Consider the following 27,047-nt stretch of genomic DNA (forward strand, 5'->3'; position numbering starts at 1 on the left):
GAAAAAGATATCAAAGATGGGAAAGCCAGAGAATTCACACGACACTTGATCAAAAATCCAGCCCAGAGGCAAGCTAAACATTTTATTCTGTCTGCTAGCAGAGCACCAAATATACTCCTCAGCCTGCATAGGAAATGCTTTAGAACTCTTACTGGATGCTATACGAGGCATTGTAGTCTTCGTTATCATTTTTCTCAAAACTATATTGATCGAAACAAGCATCTGCCGTTTTTGCGAATTGGATGAGGAAACTCCGGAGCACATTCTCTGCGAATGCGCAGCTTTTGCAAGACGAAGCCACGTAGGTCAAGGTTGTGCGACTCTAAATACATTAGTGATACGGAATAAAAAACTTGAGCAGCGGTCAAGCTTAATAAGCTCTTAATAATAATAATTGGTTATGCCGCCTAGAGGTAAAAGTCCGCATAATAATAGTGGCAAGACTGTAACAAGGTGGTAAAATATCCACTCAGCGAAATCTGTTCAATACGCCGAACTTAAAGATTGTCCTTCAGATTTCTGGAGTACCCGTTTTCCCAAGTTCAGGGCAGTTTCGGTATAGTTTCTTTGGAAGGATTGCCAGCTATAAAGGAAGCAAAATTACTCTAATTAAGCAGAAATGATGAATACAAGAAAAGAAGTAAAACTCAATTAAAATTTTGAAAATAGAGCGGCGCCGCGTCAACTTATGAGTAAATGTGTGCATCTCGATAACAATTCGATAGCACATTCCAAATTTTGTAGAAGTATTGATCACCACCTTAGTTGAATGCGAATTGAATGTTATTGAGTTAGGACAAAAACCATGCTCACTTTTTGTATGTTATTACTAAATTTTCGTTTGTCCACCTCATATTATAAGCTATAGCTCTTGCATTATCAACGAATTTGTTTGATACCAACAGCCAGCGCAATTAAATTTTACTAAATTTAGTGCGGCTATATAAAGCCCGGTCCGGCCCGAATTCATCACTTCCTTCCTTGTTATTGAGCGATTTATTTTGATTGTATTTGGCAATAAAAACGTGTGCACAAGGAGTACAGAATCGCGTACATACAAACACTCCTATTTCCCAAGCAGTAACTATTTTCACTATAAACTTTCGCATAATTTCACTTGGGAATTGAATTCTTAGTTAAACTTGGCTGCTGGCCTCGTCCGCTCTATTCGAAATGTTCCAAAAGCAAAAAAAAAAAACAAGAAAGTTGAAAAATCAAAGCCAAAGTTGTAGACAATGCAGCAGCAAATTACCAGCAAGAGAATCGTATGCCATAAACGAAGGACGAAGTTATGATAACTACTTGTAAAAGTACATACAAAAGCAATAGACGCTGGCATACGCTGGTAACCAGAGAAGGTGTGAGCTGAAAAGTGCTGCATGACCTGAAATTGCAAAATAATTTTAATTGGTAATTTAAGTACTTAAGCTTGTTGAGTTTATTTGGTTCAATAATTTTGGTTTTTTTTTAACTTGTTTTAATTATTTTTTTTGTGTTTTTTTGGTTATTGCTAAACTCATCAGTTAATTTATTGGAAAATTGTTTGCGCATTACTCATTGAGGTTTACATGAATGCAGAACCTAATGAAGTTTTAAATATTTTAATTGAATTAATTGTTTTTTATTGGCTTGTGAGTTTTTAGAGCTGCCACAAGAAAATCATTGCATATACTGTGGCGCTCAGTAACATTTTCCTGTCATTTAAAAACTCAATTCCTATGCAACAGCTATGCAATTTTCACTTAATTTTTATTGACGATTTTCGATGTCGATTGTATACCGTTCTTCCATCCTACTCTATCCTGTTTTAGTAACTTCGCGTTTAGTTACCACATTCTACAATATAGTTCTAATTTAGATAATACTTTTTTCCTATGCTGCTTGTCTTTTTGATAATTTTTGCGTTTTTAGTTAATTTATAAAGAAAATGTTCCGCCTCTATTGCAAAAATCTGGTGGAAAAAGAAGAGAACAGAAATGTTGCTCTTTCGTAAAAAGAGAAGAAATTCAAATAGGTTGGAGTAGCAAGCACTGCATTTTATCAGATACGTTGTATATCACCAAAGGGAAACAAATGGGAATTACAAAAACTAGTAATAGAGTATTTATGAAAACTTCATATTTTTATTTAGTCATGAAAAATATCATATATTTACATTTATGCCGTTGTAAAGTGCATTTCTTATCAATCAAAGACTTATTAGTTGGTGAAGATAACTTTAGACTAATCCATTGTATCTTCCGTGCGAGATAGCTCACGTTTTTGACCGACTGTCAATCGGTTATAAGTATAAGTTTCAGTCCTTATTAGCATTTGAAGAATTTCAACTTAATTTGAATGGTCTTCAGACCGACTCTACTACGTAAAAGATGCTACTTCTTGCTCCTATAAATTAATTTGGGGAAGAATAAATCCATTATTTTTGCGTAAAATTTTTGGGCGAATGGTTTAACACTGTTTTATGGTCGACTTTTAGCTCCTGGGCGATGCTACAAGTATTAAGAAACCGGCTTTTAGTGACTTTATCGATATTATCGACATTTTCTTCAACATAAAAATTGCCTGGACGGAATCGACGAAACCAAAATTGCACTCTAAACACCAATCACAATTTCGTCTTTATCAAAGAGAAACTGTGAAATATATCGAATTTCCTCTTTGATGGCATCCATTGTTAACACCCTGAAACTCACAACTGAATGGAACAAACAAAAAACAGCAAAATATTTTTTTAGTCTGAAATGTCACCTTGACAACGAGTATAAACTTTAAATTGTTTGGTTGATACTTTACGAGATATCAATAATTACAACCATCTACCAGAAGTGCTCGAAAACAGATTCAGGAACACGAGAACCAGCACGAAAGACCTGAAAACACACAACAGTTTTTCCAATAGCGATCGTTCCTCTGCAGACAATGGCAAACCTTCCATAAAAAGTCATGTGGCATAATATTGTTTTTGGAAAAACACTAAGACGCAGACCACAAATAGGAGAAGGAGCTCGACGCAACACCCAAAAAAGATTGTGAAAGCCACATATATATATATACATATAATATATAAATATATGTATACATGCATATGTATATCCAAATGCTTACGCTTTAACTGGAGAGCAAAGACAAATTTTATAAATAATTTTAAGTATAATAACTTAAATTTCACTATCAATATACGCTTCATAAATATTTTCAGCTAACAAAAATTACACGTCTATTAAAAGTTCATAAACAGTTTAGTTAGTTCGCAATATTTGCCAAATAAGCAAAAATGCACACATATGTAACATATGAAAGCCTTACATTTTTCGCCATAAATGTATTTTCAGGCATTCGGGCGCTTTCGCTCATATATTTTTTATTAGCTATAAAAATATTACAAAGCGCTTGAGGACTATCATACCATATTGTAATCGAATTAATGTGCAGAAGGCTGTATTTTATGAGGCAACCAGCTGGAATTGGGTGCCATGAATAATATGAAGTGCTTTCTCCATAAAGCTAAAGGCAAGCGACGACGCTTGATATGCTTAACTTTTTATGCTTTGTTATGCTAAACCATGTTTAATTTCATATGATGCTATATAAAATCAGCCACATGCTGCATTTAACTGAAAAAAAAAATAACAAACAATTTTTCTACACAGCTTATATGTAAAAATGTAGATTAGGGCAGGTCAATTTGTATGGAATGGTTTTTCTCGAAATTGTTCCGGGCAGAATCGAGTTCTACATAAAATTCTAAGAAAAAAATCCACTGAGGTCTCTTAAGTCAATTTCAGTCCCCAAAATAGTAAAAGAAGCTATCTTTAATTAAAATACTAAGTCAGAAAGTAGAAAAAAATTATGACAAAAAAAATAATATTAAAAATACATTTTTTAAATATATTGTACAATTTAATTGCATTTGGGCTTCCTTTCATAAGTTTATCTATCACAAAATTAAAAAATTTACCTTGCGGCCACCGTAATTGAATGGGTTAAAGGATCTATTTGCCCCAACTCTTCTTCATCAGCTTCTTCTAGGTCTTTCTTGTTTTTAATAACACACTTTTTCAGTTGGTTTTCCAAATGAGCCTACAGGTGATTAATTACTTTGATGTCTAGAGATTTTGGAGGTGTTTTAATTACTTTAGGGCAGCTCTACATAAGCCATGGATGGTCTTATGTTTGGGATCGTTGTATTGATAGTACGGGAAATTATCCTTAATTCCGAACTTTTCAGTTGAGAAAGAGCTTGATAATATGTTCAAGATGAAATTGCTGGCAAAATTTGTATGCTGCGTGAACTTGCAATTTAAAGCGTTTTAATTGTAAGCAGAAAAAACATTTTAGTTATAAATGTGAGAGTTCAAAAAAATTCAACCAATGCCAGGAGTCACGTTAGGGATCCCGAAATTACCCAAAGAAGTTTTCCGAAAATGTAGGTATCTATAACTAATAATATACCAAGTAGTAAGTGCATGGTAAACAAGATACCTATGTCATCGTTGAAAAAAACTGTACTTTTTTTTAGAAGGCCCCTGAAGCAAGCCTCAGATGTGGTATATTTCATATCGACCTAAATTTTCAAAAACAAACTAAAGTTGAATAGCGGTAACAATCGCAACATTAAAAGCATGAGGAAATTTTCGAGATGGATAATTGACATCCCTAACACGTGCCGAATTTTCAACAGAGACGCTTTTCATTTGTCATCAAATTCATGTAAGAAATGCAATAAATGGCTTAAGACAACACCTAAAGGCAACTTTTTATTTTTGTAAAATTTTTCAAAGATTTTGTGACAGGGAAAGAAGGTTTTATTTTAGTGATTAGAGCGAACTTTTATTTGTCCATGATGAACCGCTCACAGAAATATAAATCTATATGAGTTTAAGTATTCAAGAGCTAAGTAGTTTTAGAAAAGTATTTCAATCATAAGACAGACTTACAGATTATGCCAAGATTCAGTTAAAGAAACTAGGTACCGAAGAGTTGTTAAAAACAAAGTTATCATTCATTCGATCGATAACGGGGCAATGGGGTTCTGTGAGTTAGAGAAAATACTTTATGAAGCAACTATAAACTTATCATTACATACTTTATCATTAACAAATTTTTAATTTATAATGGTATTTTCTCTCTTTTACAAGACATTCAATTTAAGATTGCGTGTCAAATCATTGTTAGTGCTACTAATAACTTTGAACTACCATTTATTGGTAATAAATATTTATGGCTAACCAGAATAACTTGTACTCAGAATTGATTGAATGAATAGCAAAATCAGAGCAAGCCGGACAGTATATATGTATGTATATCTGTATAAGCGTGTGTTGACCTCTAATGCATCGCGATTGAATGCGGTCGTTATTTACAATTAGTTGCGACAATTATTGCAAAACACATACATACGGGATAATGTACAAATGCTAGTGTAAATATAAAGGGTATTTCAATAAGGGCGGGTAGATGTTGAAATGGAATAAAATGGTGTTTGCTATGTGGCACGTAACACCGTCCTGCTGGAACCACATGTCGTCTAGGTCCATATGGTTCAATATGGGCCATAAGAAATTGGAAGGGCCACGACGTCTACCGAAAAATGGGCGCAATGCGTGCAACGTTTGCGTTAATGAACACTCATTTTGATAATAAAGTTTTATCATTTGAACGTGCTGGTCAATCGTGTAACTTGCCATGATGATTTGGCATAAACAACTGAATAATAAACAAAAGATTTACAGATGTCACTAAAATAAAATGGCTGCCACAGGGCGCCAAAATCGACCCGCGCCAATTGAAAAACCCCTTAAATATTAAGTTGCGTGTTATTGTATATTAAGACTAAATTCAGTCGCATAACAAATTATTGGGAAACGCGTGTAGCATTATGATGGGCTAACTTTTTTGGGACCTACGCTGTGGGAGGTTAGGATCTAATAGTCATAGATGGGTGTCGATCGTGTTATAGTTCGTCAAATTTTTAAATTTTGGTTAATTTTTTTTTGCCTAATTTTTGGCATAATATTTCCTTGGTGCGTACTGTTGGGTGCGTTTTTTGGTCCCAATATTTTTGGCGTTTTTTTTTTTGTGCCTATTTTTTGGGCCTTATTTCTGTTTCCTGGCTAGTGCTTGTGCGTACTATAAAGAGCTATCCATTCCGGCGTCGGATTTATTGGTATTGCCTGCGGTAATTTGTGCCGCTACTGCGGTTCTGGAACCGCAACGTTTGAGCGGGTGATAAACGCTCGGAGTAGTGCACATTGTTGCCACGATTTGTGTCCGGCGTAAATTTCGTCTATTTGTATTCTCTACAAATGTTCTGAATTTCCCTTAGCTGCTCGACTTGAACGGATTGGAAGCAAACATGACGTGGCTGCTACCAGCGGAATATCACGAACGAAGAAACATCAACCAGACGACGGAGCACGCGATTGAGCATGATCCTGCAGCGAATTTTAGTGAGAGACTTACACATGTTCCCGTACAAAGTGCAAACAGCGCATCAGTTAATGCCGCTGACCGTCAATCGCGCGTGAATTACAGTCAAACCCAACAACGAACAGGACGTCGGTTAAGCACTGAATATCTGCATGTGATGTACAAAGAGCTATTACATCCACTCAAATTCATTGTGCAGGGCCGCGTTTACGCGGGAGGAGTGAGTTGGCCGTATATTTATAAATATTTTTTTTTTGTTTTGAGAATTTCATCGGCAATAAACAATAGTTGATAAGAAATCGACCAGTTATCACCGGAAATCTTGCAGAAAATCGTGAAAAATTGGATCGAATAGGCACAAATGTGTATTAACACTGGTGGTAGCCACCTGACAGATATCATCTTTTCCACTTTATCGGAAAAATTCTAAAAATCCAGACAAAGATTTCCATCCTTCACAAAATTTTTTTATGGTATTTTTTAAATAGTAAAAAACTTATTCAAAAACAACATTGGATGATTAATTTTGTGTCACCTTGTTTATTCAGGCATTTTCTGCTAAAAGATTGTGTTTTAAATAAAAACAAATACCGCTTACATGAATGTGACTTATTAGTATGAAACGCACTTCACCTTGTCCTATTTTATTAGAAAAGATTGAAACCCCTTTTTTTTAAATAACTGAATACCCGCATACAACCGTGACTAATAGCCGCCGTTCAATTACAGTGGCGCTCTCAATAATAACAGCGGGATGGTGTGGAAACTTTCGACTGTTTATTTACTTTTTATTTAACTTTTCTTTACTTTTTATAAAACCGTTGAAAGTGTATTAAACATAAGTACGCATAAATGCATATAGCTCAGGTCACATTACAATTAAATAAAAACTTTACGATGGTAAATATTTAAATGGCAAAGGGGAAGTTTCAAATTTGGTAAAAAAAAAAAATATTTTCAACAAAATTTTCCAAAAACTTTATATATTATCATTTATATCAAAATATTCCGATTTATTAACTTGCACAGTGCTTCATCAAAATATAATGAGCTTTAAAATTGTATACCCAGGACAAAACTCTGACTAAGAAAATTATATTACTAAAAAATTAAAATTTTTTCAATTTTTTAAAAGTTTAGTATAAGTTTTAAACTTTAAGTTATATGTATTTTGTTATAAAAGTAATATGAACTATCTTTTAATAACAGAAAAAAAAAATAAAATTTCACATTTTTGCAATGTACCGTTCTACTTTATTGTGTACCGCCACTGTATATATCGATATATAAACTGCCATGCTTTCCTTAACTTTCATATATGTATACCTGATGTGCATGTATATGCAAGTGCGTAACATATATGTATGTATATAATACTTAATTTACATACCTACGTATGTATACTTATATATTTGTGTACATTTTTATGAATGTACTTTCCTTCACTTCTCTCTATTCCATGGTTCTTGTGAAGAGTCGGGTTAATAAATTTTAACGGCACATATTTCTTATTAAAAACAGCTAAGAAATTGCAATTAAAACTCGTAAATGACTTAATTGTTTGAAAATTCATTGATTCGTCTAGCAATAAACACTTATACAAATAGCTCTGTGCTCAAAAATGCATATAAATCTGGACAGCTACAAAAAATTAGTGTGTAATGAAAAAAAAAAGGAAATAAAAAATTTAAGAACGGGAAATGAAAAGAATTACACACCTATTAGATAGTCTAAACTTAAGTAATATAATCAAAAATATATTATATGCATTTGAACTCCTATCGTGTGATTTTGCCATGAATAATAAGCCAATTCAGTATTCTGATAAGCAGTTACACTTAAACACATACGTCGATACATATTTTAGAGCCTCTTTGTGAAGGTCAAATGTTCTCAGTGCCTTGCCTGACCGACCTTGCTTCTGCGTTTTTCGCTGCATTGCGTAAACATTGCGGACCAGAGAATTTTACAAGTAATTTACTAAAGCGTCCGATTACAATATGAAGCCTAGACCTCCATACAATTTCTAAGCATAACCAGAGACCAAATGTAGTTAGTGTGATTACTTACTGGTGATCACCATCGTTAATCTATATTAACTTAGCCTAACTCTAAAAATCGATGAGCGATTTGCTACTTCCAAAAAATACCACTAACGAGCCAACTAGAAATCGTCTCCTCCCTTTATACCATGCACGGAAATAATTAGGAAAGTGATGGAGAAAAAGTGTCGTTGAACCTTCTCTGAGTAATTTTTGCTTACACTATTTCCAATTTCATTAAAGAATAAACTGGAGTATCATGCTGATATACTCAACAGTCATCAATCTTAATGCTAATTTATTAATCCACCTACTTCTTCTTCTTAATTGGCGCGATAACCGCTTACGCGATTTCTTTCTCATCAAGTGAAGCCAAGTCCAACGTAGTCGCTGAATCTTGATTCGCTGCGTTATGTCTATGTCGTCGAAGGTCAGATTAAAGAAGTCACACGACAACGAGTCACCCAGTCTGAAACCTCGTTTGGTATCAAACGGCTTGAAAAGGTCCTTCCCAATTGTGACGGCGCTGCTGATAGTGCGGGGATAACAAACTCAGACACCCGGCATATAGGTAACTCCTTTTCGTACTGTACGCTTTGAAGTTAACCACTGAAAGATGGTGTGTATTGATTCTCCTTTCATGGGTATTTTCCAAGACTTGGTGTATTGTGAATGTCCAATCGTTGACGACGGGATTTTCGTTACGCTACCCGACCATCCACCTACTAGTCTTTCTCATTTCTTGTTGAAGATGATCACATAGTCTTATGTCATATATACTAATGTTTCTTGTCTGCCCGATTGCTTTTATATGCAGATTATTTAAAAAAAAAATCTCTCCTGGCCAGGAGTTTGCTCTTCAATCTGATTTGTGCAGACTTAATTAATGGCGTGTAAAGAATTGGTTCTATCTGAATATACTTGTATATATACAGAATTGTCTCTTACACACTGTTTGAGTGTTTGGCCGGACTCTTCTTCCTATTCGGGGCGTGCGTCTTAATGTTAGTCCACCAATACAGAGACCTATAGTTTTAAGCCAAGTAGGAGCAGAAATACGCTCGAAGGTTTGCTAGGGGGCGACCACTATACAAACAACTTTTTCTGTCATTTTGTGTTTCGAGATTCGAACTTGTGCATTTCCGAATGGCGGTCACTACACTGGATCCAATTTCGTATGAGGCGCCGTGCATATAGGCGAATCAAGGTTTTTGGCAGTCTTACAAGTTTTGCTTTCAATATTATTCCCATGTTTCTTTAACTTAGCTCAGAAATACTTCGAAGAGAGGTGGGTAATCGTTGATACTCTTGCAATGATTTTCACTGGAATACGCATTCTCCACCCATTCCTTTATTTTCGTATGTGTCTCTGACACTTATTATCAATAGGTAGTATCGCACATGTGCTATCAAAATTCTTCCTTTATGGCTATTCCTTTTCATGCACAAAGCGAGCTGTATATTGACCTCAAAGAGCAACTGACTGTCAATGAAGACATTCACATGGAAGTTAAGATTGGTTAGCTTATGTGCCTATTTAGTTGCTTTAGTTACCGAGTAGAACTGGGAGTGTGTGTGGCTTCCTTTCAGAATTGGCCTGACTAACGACATATCTTATAAATCAGAAATAGTAGTATACAGTAATAGTAAATAAAGTCCATTTCGTATTGAACATTCTACCATCAACTCTCACCCATTCTTACATTTACATATTATTCACGTTAGTTTACTGCCACTAATACTTCCTAAGTATTTCGCAAATGCTATGGAGCATAATATTCCTTAGCTGAGAATATGAACGCTCTGTATATAAAGTAGATATACATTTAAATAGACAAGGGAGGAGCACAAAAGCATACAGGCGGCATGAAAAAATGGTAAATATTTTCAATGACAAATATACAATAAGAGAATAAATTCGGAATAACAAAAAACAAATGTATGTTAGGTAATAGAAAAGGAAATTAAAAAGTGAGATCAGAGTTCATAAGTTGCTTAAAATCATGACTTTTTTTTTTCTTTTTTATAAGTTATGTTTATAAATTGTTTAACGCCCGTGTGCGTATGTTTGTGTATATATATGCATGTACTAAAACTACCAACCCTATAGGCAAATCCATCAATACTGAACTGGTACGTTGTAATGAATAATGAATCTGCGACCATAAAGAATTCATGTTTCTAATCTTTTCTATAAAAGCAACTGGCAAGCGAATTTTGTACGACTATGTTCCAGAAAGCTTCAATAGTCACCCCCTTCAGACTTTCTGCATTGTTCGAAAATTGCGTTACAACACAATAAAGAATATCTAATGTAATCTACATACCATTTTCGATAGAGGAATTCGCCAACTTTGTAGAACTATTTTTGTCGCTACATCTCAAATATAATATAATATATGCAAGGTGGCCCAAAATTAATTACTAAATACAAAAAAATGTTTTGAGTGACGAAAATCTTTATTTTGGCCTTTGCGCACTCCATTGCTTGTTGTATACTGCAGTTGTCTATTTCACAAGTGTCAAATATGATTAAAGTACTACAGGTTTGCAGAAATAATATCTTTCGATAACTTGTTCCACCTTGTATAAATAATTTTGGGTTTTTAGTTTTTTCACAGATCTCTTGATTTGTTTTTTCACCTTGAAATTTCAATAAGGATAGTGGTTTCAATCTAAGAGTCATAAGGTATAGAAATATGGGTATCAAATGAATGAACAATTTTTCTTCGTAATCATTCTGTGATAAAATAAATCCAAGCAATTCTGCAAGCTTTAAATTCGATTGAGGTTGCAGCCGCTAGCTCCAGTGGTGGGCCTTCGGCTAATTTGTTCTGTTGCTTATTATTACCTAATCCTTTAAGTGCCGCTGGTAAAAATTGTAAACCACTGAAAAAGTTCGATGTATAAATACATCCCTGCAGAACAAGAATCAAGAGAAAAAATTAACATTACCATTCTTGAAAATATCTCTGCTTCTCTTTAATTTCCCTACAGCCAGAGTCATTACTTGATTCCATAATTATGATCAGTCAAAAAGGTAAATAATAATTCACTTTAAAATTTCGAATACAGAATACTGCACTAAGTAGTAGGCAGGTAGGTGAAATCGTTGAAGTGCCAGTCTAGCACTCCTCAAGTAGCATTGAAGCGCCGTCTTGATATTATTATGAGACCTCCAACAGGCAGATATCTACAGCCAGCCAGAGCTGTTGATAATAATGGACAAGATTGATGGGATTTAGGTTGGCGCACTGCTTCAGCTGACCGGCAAACACAGCTACGAGTTTGGAAATTGAATGGCGAGGAATCCAAAGGGCTTTCTGAGTCCTTCTTATATCGTATTGGGGCCAAAAGGCCTAAGTAGTTCAGAACCACAAATTTGATTCACTGACATCTGACATCTTTCTCTACAGGAGAGAAGTAAATGTTCACCTCACAACATATACTTACATAGTGCACAGACTACTTTGTGAATTGCGGTATTTGTGGATTTTAAAATAGCAATCCCGGAATCTCGGGACCGAAAATTTTCTTCAACACTTAGTACATACCAATTCCAGACCACTTTGTGAGTACCGGTTTTTCTGAATTTTAAAATGGTAGTCCCGAAATCCCGGGTTTGTTACAACAACCATTATTTGAGCACATAAATGTTATTTTAACTATAGATAAGTGGAAATAGGATATCTGCAATAATGATAAAAATAAGATTGTGGTGTGAAAATGCGAACAAGATACAAACAGGAGAAGAAATTACGCAAACAACACACGAATGAATTGCAGAAATGCGACATCACACACACAGCAATCCTGTCAGATTCCCTGAGAGGAGAGTAACGATATCACGATCGGCACCACCTTATAATTCACGTCGTCGTGGGATATATGGATATTATTCGGACTAAAAAAAATGTATTCCCATTATTTTCATCAGGTTGAGCATTAATAAATCTAAAATATTTATTTTTAGCCTGGGTTATATCTATATTTTAATTAAAAAAATAATAATTTTAAATTAAACAGCATGAGAGTCCCGGCATGCGGGATTATGGGTACCAGTATTAGATGCCCTACTATGAACATCTCTATCTACTTAATTACAAATACTCAAACATTCATAAACATTACTTTTGATCATATGATTTTAATCTTAAAAAATACTATATTCAAATTCCATTTGGTCACCAAATTAGCCCACACAAACCAAAATAATACAAAAATAAAAAAAAGCCACACATACACAATAAAAAATTCGCAATCAACCTAAATTGAAGAAGGGGCTGAAATATAAAAAAAAGTGCCACGTCAATGAAATCAGTAAAGAAATTTCTAAATTAAATTTCGTGCAGATAAGCAAAGAATAAAAAATAAAAAAGAAATAGAATAAAATGTAGCTAATAAATTTTCCCACTGATGCGCAGCAAAATAGTAGAGCGTCAAGAAAGAACACCAATATATGTAGGCGTGGGCAGCAAAGTGCGACAAGCAGAGGCACTTATACACAAAAAAATTAATACATACGTATGTATCTATGTATTTTATATTTTACTAGATTGCAAAGTGGGGGATGGGCAACAAGAACAAATGCGAAAACGACAGCAACAGCGACAACTACATACTATAAATGACAACAATGCGAGCATGAGGGGAAAGTAAAAAGTGTTGACGACGATGGGATGCATAGCATAGACATGCCTTTGTGTGTATGTATTTGCGCGTATAGTATGCGTAGTAGTGATTTTCTTTAGCAGCGCAAACTCTTACAGCCTCGTAAATAGGCTAATTCGACGAGGCACTTGATGCGACGATTAACGGCATCCATCATTTATAATTACGTTGTTGATGGCAGCCGATTATAATGACGAACACTGGAAGAAATAAAGTTGAAAATATATAAAATAAAAGGCAGAAAGAGAAATAAAGAGCGTTTTTAAGATTTACTTTTCGATTGGCAATATCGCCTCAAATGAGAATCTATTTGACAGCTGATAGCTGCTTTTTATGCATCATTTTTCTTCATTTTCCCAGCGCTGGTAAATTATGCAAATTTATGATGAAAATAAGTTTACCTATTACCAATAAAAAAGTTTGTTTAACGTAGACTTAATTTTTGTTTAAATGGCTACGGAAGGAAGAAAAATTGCCTCAATTGGAGAGTAGAAGATCAAAAAGCCATTATTCAGACGTCATTACATTTACAAAAAACAATGTTGGCTGTAATTTGGTAAAATTTTTGTTTGAGGTCTTCAATAAAGATTTCTATAAATTCATGATTAATAACATTTCCATTCGCCAGTAGATGGGCATTAATGTAACACCCGCTTGAGTAAGCAGAACAGGATAAACATAACCATTGTTGAAGTCCGATTACATAATAATAATAACAAAGAAAGCAGAATGACTTGTAGAGAAATGTAAGCATTTAGGAATAAGAAAGTTTGATTCTTCCACAAAAATTTCACAGCTCTAAAAAAATATCAACAAATAAGTACATATGAATACATACATTAAAAATTATTGTATTATTCACGGCAGATGATTTTTATAAGGGGGTTTTCATGCCATTGCCGCTAGTAGAAAACACTTTTTCTATCATTTGGTGTTTCATGCGCGGAGGTTCCAACGTGTGCACTTCCGAATGGTAGTCGCGCACCGACCCATTCGGTTAAGGCCGCCGAAATAAAATAAAGAACCATATACTATACATATGTAATAAATTTCGCTCTCAATAATTTTACACTTTGAAAACCATAGTGAGGTTATATTGCGAATTTATGGTTATCATGATACTTTCCGACCCTTTCAAAAATAATAATTTAGAATTTATTCAATACTCAAGTCCAGGACTACGTAATAAGTTTTCAAATATCGATCCGGTTTGCCGGTTTTTGTGATTCTATGATGAAAAGTAGGGATTGATTAGAATAAACTCTTTACTGTTCCATTCAATATTTTATAGAACCCATAAATAGCACACTTTTTCGCTTACCTACTACGCCTTTTTGCCTCGGACATAGAGGTGTTGACGAATTTATGGAATTATCTTTTTTTCCACTCTCCATTTAGAACGCTGTACCACAACAACCAACGTTGACAAACACAAAACTGTCAAACCCACTTTCTGAACTTTTCACTCCACCTAATATTTCAATCTTCAACTGCAATAAAACGACCATTTAGAGGTTTTATCTTTTTCATTAGTACTATATTAATTTTTATAGCTAAAAGTTTAAAAAAAAATTCTCACTGGACTGCTATTCTACATGCCCGACCATTTGGCCGTTTTGACACTGCAATAATTTGTGTTTCATTTTACGCTTAAAGTACCATCGTATAATAACGCAAAAAAAAAGTTTTTACGTCACTTTTGAAATCGTGCAGCTTACCTGAGCCAAGGCATGCAATGTAAAGACACTTCGAGTTTTTTTGTAACTATTTTAACATTTTGCTCTTCAATCCAAGAGGTATTAATTAATTCTCTACTTCTCTTTAAGACACACATCTGTCACTTTCTGGCGCCATAGGATCGTTTGAGAGATGCTGTATAGTACGTCGCAAACGGCCGGAAATGTGGGCAGACAATTCTTGGATTTTTCATGACGATAACGCGCCATCGCACCGAGCCCAAATTGTGCTGGATTATTTGACCAAACACCAAGTAAATAGCATCGTGCAAGCACCGTATTCACCTAATATGGCTCCGTGCAACTTTTTTTGTTTCCCAAGTTGAAGTTACCACTTCGTGGAAGAAGATTTCAGTCGATAGAGGAGATCAAAGAGAATGCGACGAAGGAGCTGAAGTCGACCTACCAGGGGTGCATGGTGGACTGGGTTAAATGTTGGCACATGTGTGTTGCTTCAGCTGGATCATATTTTGAAGGAGATAAAATAAGTTTGCCTGAAATTTAACTCTGTTTTGTTTTACTTAAACATTCTCGGTACTTTCTAGTCATAGGATATATACAAGATGGTGCAAAATCAATCACGAATTTGTTTAATAACTTTTTACTAAATGATGGAAATCTTTATTATGACCTTTACGCGCTCCATTGCTTGCTGTTTGTAGGCACTATTTATCACTGAAATATTAAGTAGCCATCTACTTTAAGTATTAATTCTTACTTTATTATTTATCACAATATTAAGTTAATACAAAATTTAAGTTTTTAGTTTTAAAGTCACGAGAAAAACGCGCGTAGTATCAATGCTGCCGCCATCGCAAAGAACAGAGACCTTGAAATTAAAGACAACGGTAAGGAGCTTTTGACGTATGGCTTTGCGAGTTAGAGTTACAATATGAAATAAATTGATAAAAGTTGAGAAAAATATTTTACTATTAGTAGAGACAATAGTCGCTACATATACTACAGCTGTCTAGTTCAGAAGTGTCAAATATAATTGACGTATGGCGCCATTTGCAAACATGACCAAACTTCCGATAGGGTGTATCTCACTGACTATCTGGCTTCAAGTTTCTTATTTATGGATAATTTCCACTGTAGTGCCTTCAGAATTTCTTCAGAACTTCAAATATTTCAAATGACTGCATAATAAGTACCTAATATAAATACGAAAATTTTCTTGGAAAACGCATTAGTAACCATAACATTTGTGGAATGTCGATCTTTTAAGAAAAAAAAAGTGTCTTGCCATAAAAAGGTACATCCATATAAACTATCAGTTACACGTGCAAGAAAACCAGCTGACAAAGTATGTGACAAACAGGTTGGTGGTGAGTGTGGAGTAATTGCGCCGCTCTAATGCTATTCACAAGTGACAGCGAATTGCCTTTAGGCGTCTTAACCCCACCAGGCGGTCATCAACTGACAAGGGAGACGCCGTTTGCAAATAAAGATAACGTTGAAAAGCAAGGCGCTAGCCAATGTAGCATAGACTATATATGTACGCTACGCTTATTTGATGGCAGAAAATCAACTGCACAAATTGAAAGCACAGCATTAGGCGGGGTAACGTCAATAATGACAATGTTGACAATTTTAATTGAGAACGCGAAACGGCGTTGGCAAGGCTGCTGGCAATACGCCAGCTGTCATCTGTGCGTTGCTGGTATCCCTTAGAGCATCCTCAAACAAGCTCTAACAGAGTACACAATTATAAACTGCGATGCGCGTGTGCGTGTATGTGTTTCTTAAGTAAATCCAAACGTGCAAACGTGTTTGTGCCTCTGTTTATGCTGTCTCATTTTCCTTTGGTCATTAGTATAGCACACTTTGTGGCGGTTTTGAGTGGCAGTGCAACTACTGACTGTCTCGCTGTCTGCCCTGCCTTCCGGTTTGTGTCGTTGACATCCTACTCCCAACTAGATATGCAGCACTTTGACATCATCACTTATTGACAGTGCGGCGCCAATACCGTTAACATTTTACATTTGTCACATCGTCTGGTGCCTAGTCGTTTAGCTTGTGTGAAAGGGAAGGTGTGAGTAAAAGGTTGTCGTTACTTGGTTCAGTCAACACTTTTGACACATTATAATTTGCCACAATTACTAGGCATGATAAATGATGTGACAAGCAGCTGTCACTAGGTAACTTGCTTATTATACGCTTATTTTTCTCTACTTGTCAGCTACTTTTTTTGTTTTATTTAATTCACAACCAGGCAGTGAATAGTTACTATGACAGTTCTAGCCGCCCATTGTACAATATAAAAATATACTTATATACAAATACACTCGACTACTGACTAACAAGGAGTTTCCGTTTGGTTTTGCATACTTTCAGGCACAATGAGCGCCACATCACATAAATGGGACAAATTGTCGCCGCGTGAATTTCAACATTTGCAGGAATTGGCATCATGTAAGTAATTGTGGGTAATTTGCGGGTGGTTTATTAAATTGCAATATATGCACAGATATATATTTACTTACTTACTTACTAGAATCGTGAGTCGGTTTTAGCCGAATCCAAAATAGCGCGTCAGCTGTTTCTGTCCAGCGCTCGCTGGTACCAGTTAGACATCTCGAGAACTGACAGGTACTGCGGCATATGGTCTTTCCAACGGAGATGGGGTCTTTATCTTCCTCGCCTTCCTTTTTAGGGCACTGTGACGAAGATGCACCTCTCTGGAGCGTCGTCGTTCATACGGGAAACATGGTTAGGCCAATATAGCCGCTTAACTATTTATATATCCCTGTACAGCGGCCGCCATAACCGAATGGGTTAGTGCGTGACTACCATTCGGAATTCGCAGTACATATGTTCGAATCTACGTGAAACATCAAAATGAAAAAAACGTTTTTTTCTATAGCGGCCGCCCCCAGGCTGGCAATGGTAAATTTCCGAGTATATTTCCACTTTGAACAAGCTCCTCATAAAAATTATTTGCCGTTCGGAGTCAGCTTAAAACTGTAGGTCCCTCCATCGTCCATGCTTCTACGCCATATAGCAAAACGATAATGATGAACGTTTCGTAAAGTGTCAGTTTGGTCCTTCGAGAGAAAGCTCTACTTCTCAACTAGTTTTTTTCCCCCGCATTCACTGCAAGGCCCACATTGCTCACCTCTCTCTTTAAATCGGAGTATGCCGAGTATAGCGCGGTTAATTTCACCGATAATGTCTATGCCATCGGCATATCCTGGCAGCATCGTACCCTTGCGGAAGATAGTACTGGTGCGGTTTAGCTTGGTAACGTAAGAGGATGAAAAGGTCACAAGATAGAGAATCATCTTCTCTGAAATCTCGTTTGGTATCGAATGGCTCGGATAGGTTACTTCTAATTCTAGCGGAGCTTGTGTGTGTACCGCTTAACTTTCTCTTACACAGCTGTATTAGTTTTGAAGGAAGACCAAACTCATGCATAGCAGCTTAGTGGTGATTTCTATTTCTGCTATCAAAGGCGCATTTAGTATCGTCGAAGAGATGGTGTGTGTCGAGTTGTTTCTCGTCGGTTGTCGATGGGATTCATTCTCTCATACAATTTGCTCGCCAGGACTTTATATGAGAAGTTAAGTACGCTTATGCCGCGGTAGCATGCGCGGATTGGCGGATCACCGTTGTTGTGTTTGGGCAAAGCACACTCAGATCTCAGTCGCTTGGCATGCTCTCATCCGACCATGTCCTTCAAAGGAACTGCATGCAATTTATCAGCTCTACGCCTTCAGCTTTTAATAGTTCCGGCCGAACTCCATCATCTCTAGCGGCTTTGTTGTTCTTGAATCGACTAATAGATAATCGCACTTCGTTAAGGTTGAATGGTGGATCGACGATTCCATCGACAGCGACTGGGACATCGGTGTCAACTTGCTCATCCATGCTGCTACATCTACTGCTCTTGAAAAGACGCCTGAATTCGCGATATTGCTGCGCATTGTAATGTAGTGGTGTGGCGGCTCTCGCCTTCAAACCTGGTGTTGCGCTGTTGTTGGTGTAAGTCAACTCCCTTTTTAGCGGCCGTACGCAAGTAGTGGAGGATTAATGTCGGCTGCTAGCTTACGTCGTTGATTTGGGAAGTACTGTATGATTGGACTAGACTGAGAGTTAAGCTGCGAAGTTCCTGGATATCTCTTGTGACTGCCACTTTCCGACGTTTCACTTTCGCTGTGTGCGTTAACGCGCGTTTGTACCACACACGGGTATGTGTGTACCTTGCATATTGGAACAATAGCGTCCGTCTATCACAATGTGGTCAGTCTGTGATCACGTCGACTGATTTGGAAATGACCAGGCTGAATGTGATTCTACTTACTACGACCGGCGAAGTCGATCAGCATCATTCCGTGGACGGTAGGCTGAATTTTCCAACTATTGGTAGTAATCACACATTAAACGATAGTCATAAAAATTTTGCTAGACTTGAAATGACCATTAGATCGCATCATATGATCACATCGTATGATCTCTTCATGTGATCTCAAGAAGCTGATATGTCACAAAGAAGCTGATTTATGCATTTTACTGACTACCCGCTCAGCCAGCAGTCAGTCATCATGGGTCGGTAAAGTAACAGGAACCGTTTTTAGCGATTGTGGAGTTCATATCTTTTGGGAATTCCTTTCTAGCCACCATTTCGCTAGGGCACCAACTTTTTTATACACGAAATCACCTGTTCTTGAAATCTTTGAAGCTGAAAAACCACCAAACTTTTTGGTGGTTGTCCCGCGTGTTTCACGTTACACCAGGTCAAAGTATGGCTCCTTAGCCAGCAAAGTGGCATTCCTCCTCGTGTATTCCAGTTATTATTTTAATGCATAACGAAATCTGCTCTTTTCTTCGATGGTAATAGACAAAGGATTTGGTTGCGCATTGATTTGTTGAACAATAATATCTGATAGTAGAAGTAAGATTCCAGTTGTGAACCCATCCATTGGTATCATATTCGGAGGCCGACACCGGTGATTGGGTTGGTGCGTGACTACCATTCAGTAATGCATGGCTTCAAAACCTGCTCTGAGCGTGAAACATCAAAATTATAAAAAAACTTTTTTCTAACTGCGAAAGCTCTCCGGTAGTCAAGTGCAAACCTCCGATTGCATTTCCACCGTGCAAAATTTGCTCATAAAAACAAATAAAAAATCATTCACCGCTCGGACGCGGCATCACACCATTTGTGGAACAACCCTTTTATAGGGCATTTGGCCGAACTCCTCCTATTTATGGTGTGTGACTTGATGTTGTTCCACAAGTGGAGAGACCTACAGTTATAAGCCGCTTCCTAACGGCGAAATACATTCAGAGGTTTGCGACCACTAGTAGAAAAAACTGTTTCTATCACTTGGTGTTTCATGTACGGAGACTCGAATCTGTGCACTTCCAATTTGGATTCGGTCAAACACCCAACGAAGGGTATAAGTACTAAGGCTAAAGACGCACTCCATTTAAGAGCTCATCTTCGAGCAAAGACTATTAAGTATTCATATTGAAATGTCCAGAGTCAGTTTGTGCGCTAAACTTCAGAACTATCACAGAAAAAGTACTAACATCGATTCGATCTTGGTGTTGGTTTATTAACTTTAGGGACAATGAGACTTTACTTCCGACGTCGAATCAATTCGAGGGCTACCTGCCCGAGAGTTGAGCAAAGGTAGCCAAGAGAATCCGTACTATTTTTAGCACGAAAAGGCACAACATAAGTAGTTTGTACACATTTTCTTTTTAAATTCAAAACTTCTAGATTTCTTCTACTACTTTTTGAGCGGCTATCTTTAGAATTCATTTTTTACTACAAATGTCACTTTGCTGTTACAGTCGGTGTCACCAGTGTCATGCCGTAGTAACCATTGTTGAGACCGAATGAGTCACAATGACCAGCAAAGCAAAACAAAAATAAAATAAAGAAAACAAAGAAGTGTCACTCATGAATGGACGAGTGAAGACATCGCACGTTGGCCAAACACAGCTGTCTGTGACAGCTATGGTACCACTGTAGGACATACCCATACACACACACACACACACACACAATCCCAGAAGTCTCCTCCGCAGCGCTTGACAGTGCACAGCAATAATAATGCCACAGCGAATACAAAAATAAATAAACAAAGGCGGAAGAAAGGTAAGCAATGAAACTCGAATGCAACAGTGTGGATCAGCGCGTTATCTTGTTGACCCATTGGGAGTCTATATGTACACATGCATGGCTGTGCATGGTTGTATTTTGATTGAGCTGTGCTAGTATGTACATAGTTGCCCTTGCTGGTGTCGGGTAAAGCAATACAGCACTGCGCCTTGGCGTATGCAATAGCCAATAGGCGAATAGGCGGTAAAATGCGCGTGCACTATATGTATTGCTCTCCCCACTGATTGAACTATGTGCGAATGGACGCAATCATTTATATATGCCGCAAAGATGTTGCTAGGCAGACGCTCATAGCTTAAAGGGCGAAGCGGTAGATTGCAGGTGATGAAGGAAAATCTAAAACAAATATTGTACGTATTATAAAGACAGTTTCGCGTTTGTGTCTTCATTTTCTATGGACACTTTTTTTATTTTTAATAAACTCCCCTATTATTGTTGGCCGCTTCGCATTTGCCTTGTCGCGCACAATTGGTAAATGAAAGGCCCAGAGTGTCACACTAATTGACACTTTTCATTCTATTTTACCATCCATTGTATGCTCTGTTACAATCGCTTTGAAAACGACAGTCTATGCAATGAATTGTAATGAGTTTTAAATAAAATTGCAGAGAAAATACCAAAGTAACTTACCCTACCCATGGCTATGGATTTTGATCAATTAGTACATATTTTTAATTGCACGATTGCACGTTTAGGTTCGTTTGAAGGCATTGGAAATGGTATTAAGGGATTTCAAATAAATTGTAATTGATGAATTTGCACTGCCGCTAAGGTTCTCTTTTATTATGCTTTTGGCCATTTTATACTAGAAAAGTGCTTGCAGTAGCCTAAATGATGGCATCGACAGCTTTATACTCAAGCAATTAACTAAATATGCTTTAAAGTTTTTGACGTACATATACAGTGTGTTTCATAACCGTAGCACAGAGAGTTACTGATACGTTTTGTCAATTTATTTGTTTTTTATTTAATTTTAATATTTTTTTATGAAAACATAATTAATTTTACTACAAAAACCATATAAGTCCGAGTTTGAAATTTCTATATTAAACAAAAAAAGTTCAAATAATTTCCCTCAAAATTCCAAATTTTTTCGTCTAGAATTTAAAAAAAAATGTCGTGTATTCAAAGTTAAAGCCCACTGAATTCTAACGTAAGATTGAAGTAAAGTAGCTCGAAAATCGCTTTCTTTTTCACAATTAATTTTTTTTTTTTGCGTCGGTCTTGAGCATTTTCTCCATACAACAAAATTTTACAATCAATATTTTTATTTACATAAAATTATTTTTAGAAATTAGTTTTGATGGAAATTTTTTGAATTATTATTATTATTATTTTTTTATTTAAATGAACTAGTTTAGGTTAGCCAGGTTGCTTGGCTAAGATAAGACACTCGGTGGTCGTAAGGCCCATTGTTAATACCTGCATTTGATTTCCATCCCCTAACTAAGTTCCTTAAACCACTTACATCTTTTTAAGAAGGTAACAAGTTACTCCAGTTAGACACGTTGCAAATTTCTCAGGTCCTGAAAGAAATAATCGCCAAGATATCATATTTGACAAGGTTTCATCTGTGCAGTATATTCAGAGAGGATGTCATTGCCAGATACAACCATTCTACTGGCTAGGGTGTCAAAATCGCAGTGACCCGTTATAACACCTGTGAGGAGCTGGTAGTTGATCTGTTCAATCAAAGCAGACATTACGGGTAAGACATACCTTAATTTAGGACAATGAAGCGTTAGTCGTTTAAAAAAAACAATATCGAAATCAAATTCTTCGAACCAAGCCATAAATGTGGACTGAGCACTATGATTCGTAGTGAGTACTCTGCAATTTTTAACAGAGGTGGCCATCAATTCCGTCCTTCTCTCTCTTCTCTTTTATAAAAAAATGCAAATAAATTCATTTACATTCATTCTGGGCCTTTCGCCGATATGTTAATAAGCCCCTTGTACTGACAGTGGTGTGCGGATGGTCGAGACTTATTGAAAAAACATTATAGCTTGAAAATTATACAACATTCAGCAACAAATCATGCGCCTAACATTTTTGTTCACTTTAAATGATTTAATAGCACGCTTTGATTTTTTTTTATCATCCCCCGAGTAGAGGCATTCGCATAAATTTGTCACGAAAATCTGTCAGAGCTGTATATCATTCGGAAACAATAATACCATTTCGGGATCTTAGTAGAAATTAGGTACAACGAATAAATAAACCTTCGGGATAATTGGTTTTTGTACCAGTAGTCAAATTAAGTAGTGCTTCGGATATGCAGATAGAGTTACTGCTTGCAAGTCGAGTCTGTCTGAATGCGCGAGTTCAAGAACCAAGAAGACCATAACCACATCTTTTCGATCACAAATTTTTAAGCTGGTTGAGAGTTGTTTAAATTTGTGTGCTAATGCAACTTGTTGAAATATTGCATGCGTCAAATTCGGTCAAGCCTCATTTTCTAGAGGGCTTTGAACTCTGTTTTGGCGAACCAAAAAATCGTATTCATTTTATCAGCTTGTGAATGAGCAATGCATGGGTGTATGCATATGTGCGCCCCAACAAGCTTTTGGAAGTTGCGACATCTCCGCTTCACTTAAAAACCGACGCTAATGTCACTTTCAGTTGCTGATGCGTATGTGATTGCTGCCGTTTCTTTCGCCCACTACATACATATACAGGGTCCGCCATATAACTTTACGGAATTAAAAATGCTATTAAAAAGAAACTACTCAATATTTTTCCAAACTGTTTGTTTTTATTTTGAAATACAATCCTTCCGGTTAACGATGGAACACAACTTCATTCATATGGCTGCCTCGGCTAGCCATGCACCATCCCATACGATCGGTCCAATTTTTCAACACATTTTCGATTGTATGCGGCTGTACTTCAGCTATGACATGATATGACATGTTCCTGGTGATTCACGAACACTCTCGGCGACAGCAGCAATATTTTCGGGTGTACGCACGGTTTTTGGTCGGTCACGCGTTGGTTTGTCAATAAGCAACCCAGGTTCTCTTACTTTTTTCGCAAAGTAACGCACATACGCTTCATTCGGTGCTTTTCTTCTTCCCATTGCCGTACGTAATTTTCGTACACATTCTGCAACATTACCATGATTTTCAAAGTAATGTCGCAATATTTCCCAGCGTTCTTTAAGCGTATACACAACCATTTTCGTTCAGCGGAAGAATAAAACTAATTTTCTGTCAAATCAGATGATAGCTAAGTGTTACCATTCTTCAAATAATACCTAGTTCAAATCCGTAACGATATATGGCGGGCCCTTTACAACAACAACATTCTGATGAAATCGTACGGTCGCTGGCCGCTCTTACTCTCACCCACGCCCACTAACATCACTGTCGACACCGTCATCAACGCCGCCACCGTCGCCGCCACCGTCACCGTCACCGCCACTGTAAAACTGCAACCAAAAATAAATTAGAGCACATAAATGTCAACAGCAATTTTCTTGCAGTTGGTCGAAGAGCATTTCATCGATTGAGTTGAGTTGTGCAAAGTATGCACATCAACACACACATACATGCATATGCATATGTGCATGTAAAATTTCGCATGCCTTTTCGCATTACTTGAATATATAATATATTCTGTTTTGTATTTGTTTTTTGTTTCGGCAACAAATTTTAATTTTGCCTTTCGTTTATTTTTAGTTCTTGAGTGCTGCGCAAAAATTATGCACAAATAGATAAATAAATGCAGACGAATGCATTTGGGCATACATCCATAGGTTAGGTTAGGTTAGGTTGAGGCTGTCGGCTGGGCATTCGAAATAGTTGTAAAGGATTTTCCATTATAAACGGGTTAGTATTGAAATGGCCTAAAATAACCGAAATGTGATGAATTAAGGCAATTATTTCAATTCATTGATTATAACATGGCATCGTTCAAGAGCGGTCGCCCCCCGGCAGAACGGACTTGAAGTAATCCCAAGTCTTACAGCGTGAACACCTAACGGACAATGTCCGGTAAGGATGCCCACCAAATTTGAGAGCTGGGGCTTTGTTAGCCTTAGGAGTTCCCTTGAGCGTCCCCGATCTACCCGTGGCCAGAAGGATCTCGCGACCTTGCACGTTTGCGCACTAGCCCAGCGCTCGCTGAGTTGTCTTGAGGCCCATCTTTCCAGGAGCAGACCACAGGTTCTCAGGGGAACCCCAATTCTCTCATTACGCGACGAAACCGTCTCCAAAGTTCCCTGTCTAGCCAGCTCATCAGCCCAGCAGTTTCCCTCTATGCCGCTGTGACCGGGAACCCAAATGAGCCTGATGATGAAGTATTCGGATGCAGTCGAGAGAGAAGCCAGACATTCCCCGACTAATCTCGAACGCACAAACAGCGGGCCCAAGGCCCTAATTGCCGATTGGCTATCGGAGAAAATATTTACTTCCTTAACGGTAATTACCGAATTAAGCAACCAGTCCACCGCTTCCTAAATTGAGGATACCTCCGCTTGGAAAACACTTCAGTGGTCCGGGAGCCTAAATTTAAGTTTGATGGGAGGCTCCTTACAGAATACTCCCCCACCAACCCTTCCGTCCAACTTCGAGCCATCCGTGAACATGTTTGCCATGCCTTGCCTCCGAATGTTGCACCCCGCCCACTCATCCCTTGAGGGAATGTGAGTAGAAAAAGGTCCGCTCGGACCTAGCGTGGGTGTACAGTGGTCCAGCACCGTAGGGATGAACTCAAAGTTTTTAAGAATGCTAGAGTGTCCGTAACTTAAGTCTAGCCTATGGCCCGAACACCTTAATCTGATTGCGGCGCGTGCAGCGGTAGTTTTTCCTACAATGTCCACGGGCGCCACATTCAGCATAGCGTTAAGTGCTAGAGTAGGAGTGGTACGGAGAGCCCCACTGATTCCAATGAGGGCAGACCTTTGTACCCTCTCCAGCTTCTTAACTGATACCATCCTTTCTAGCGAGTTCCACCAGACAAGGACTCCGTATAGCAAGATTGGTTTTATAATCGTATTATAAAGCCAAAAAGTGACTTTAGGCGAGAGGCCCCATCTTTTGCCGATAGCGCTCCTGCAACCATACAAGGCGACTGTTGCCTTTCTGATTCTTTCCTCAATGTTTGGCTTCCATGTAAGACCTCTGTCAAGGATGAGTCCCAGGTACTTCACCTTGTCAGAGTGCTCCAACGGAGCGCCCAATATTGAGGGGAGAAACACTCTTGGTATTTTGTATTTCCTCGTAAATAAGACGAGCTCCGTCTTCAGAGGATTTATCGATAGGCCGCAATTTGCGGTCCAATTTATAACTAGATTCAGATAACCCTGCATCAGTTCCTTCAGAGTATCTAGAAACTTGCCTCTGACAATAAGTGTCACGTCATCCGCGTATGCAATCACCTTACAGCCCCTCCCCTCCAGCTCCTCCAGCAGACCGTTAAGTACGGCAACCCAGAGTAGTGGCGAGAGAACACCGCCTTGCGGAGTGCCTCTGTTCACTTGCCGGCGGAGAGAGGTGTCACCCCATTCTGCCACGATCGTTCTATCGGTAAGCATCGTGTGGATAAGCCTTTTGAGTTCGGTTCCGACTCCTAGTTTACCTAGCGACCTGGTGATTGCCTCCGTGAGGACATTATTAAAAGCCCCTCAATGTCGAGGAAGGCACCCACAGTGAACTCCTTCTGGTGGAGGGACACCTCGAAATCCTTAACAATTGTATGCAAAGCAGACTCTACCGATCTGCCTTTACAGTAAGCATGTTGAGCGTACGATAAACGCCCCCGAGGAATTTCACTCCTTATGTGCAGATCAATCAGCCTCTCCAGGGTTTTTACAATATCAGGAACGAGGAGAGACTGCAAACTATATAAACAACATCAAAATTTTTAGTATATTGGTGGTGGTACAGAACTTGGCGTATTTCTCTTAGAACTTAAACTTACAGTTCTCAGAAATTGAGCCAATCGCTGCCATTCTACAATGATTCACTACCAGCGTTTAGTGCAAACCAAAAATTAGAACTTGCATATATGCACACCAGACAACAACAATAATAG

The 27,047-nt window shown here is 37.5% G+C and overlaps 1 protein-coding gene across 3 annotated transcripts in view; it reads left to right on the forward strand.

Annotated features, from left to right (window-relative positions):
• The window catches only part of LOC128866025 (diacylglycerol kinase 1), a 286,822-nt gene that overhangs the window by 86,243 nt on the left and 173,532 nt on the right, over nucleotides 1–27,047 (forward strand). For all 3 annotated transcript variants that reach the window (XM_054106489.1, XM_054106488.1, XM_054106490.1), the window contains one exon: nucleotides 17,216–17,293. In XM_054106489.1, the coding sequence (XP_053962464.1) occupies nucleotides 17,221–17,293 (73 nt within the window). In that variant the 5' untranslated portion in view covers nucleotides 17,216–17,220. The remainder of the gene's footprint in view (nucleotides 1–17,215; nucleotides 17,294–27,047) is intronic.

This window comes from Anastrepha ludens, chromosome 6 (assembly GCF_028408465.1).
Source record: "Anastrepha ludens isolate Willacy chromosome 6, idAnaLude1.1, whole genome shotgun sequence".
Classification (NCBI taxonomy): Eukaryota; Metazoa; Arthropoda; class Insecta; order Diptera; family Tephritidae; genus Anastrepha; species Anastrepha ludens.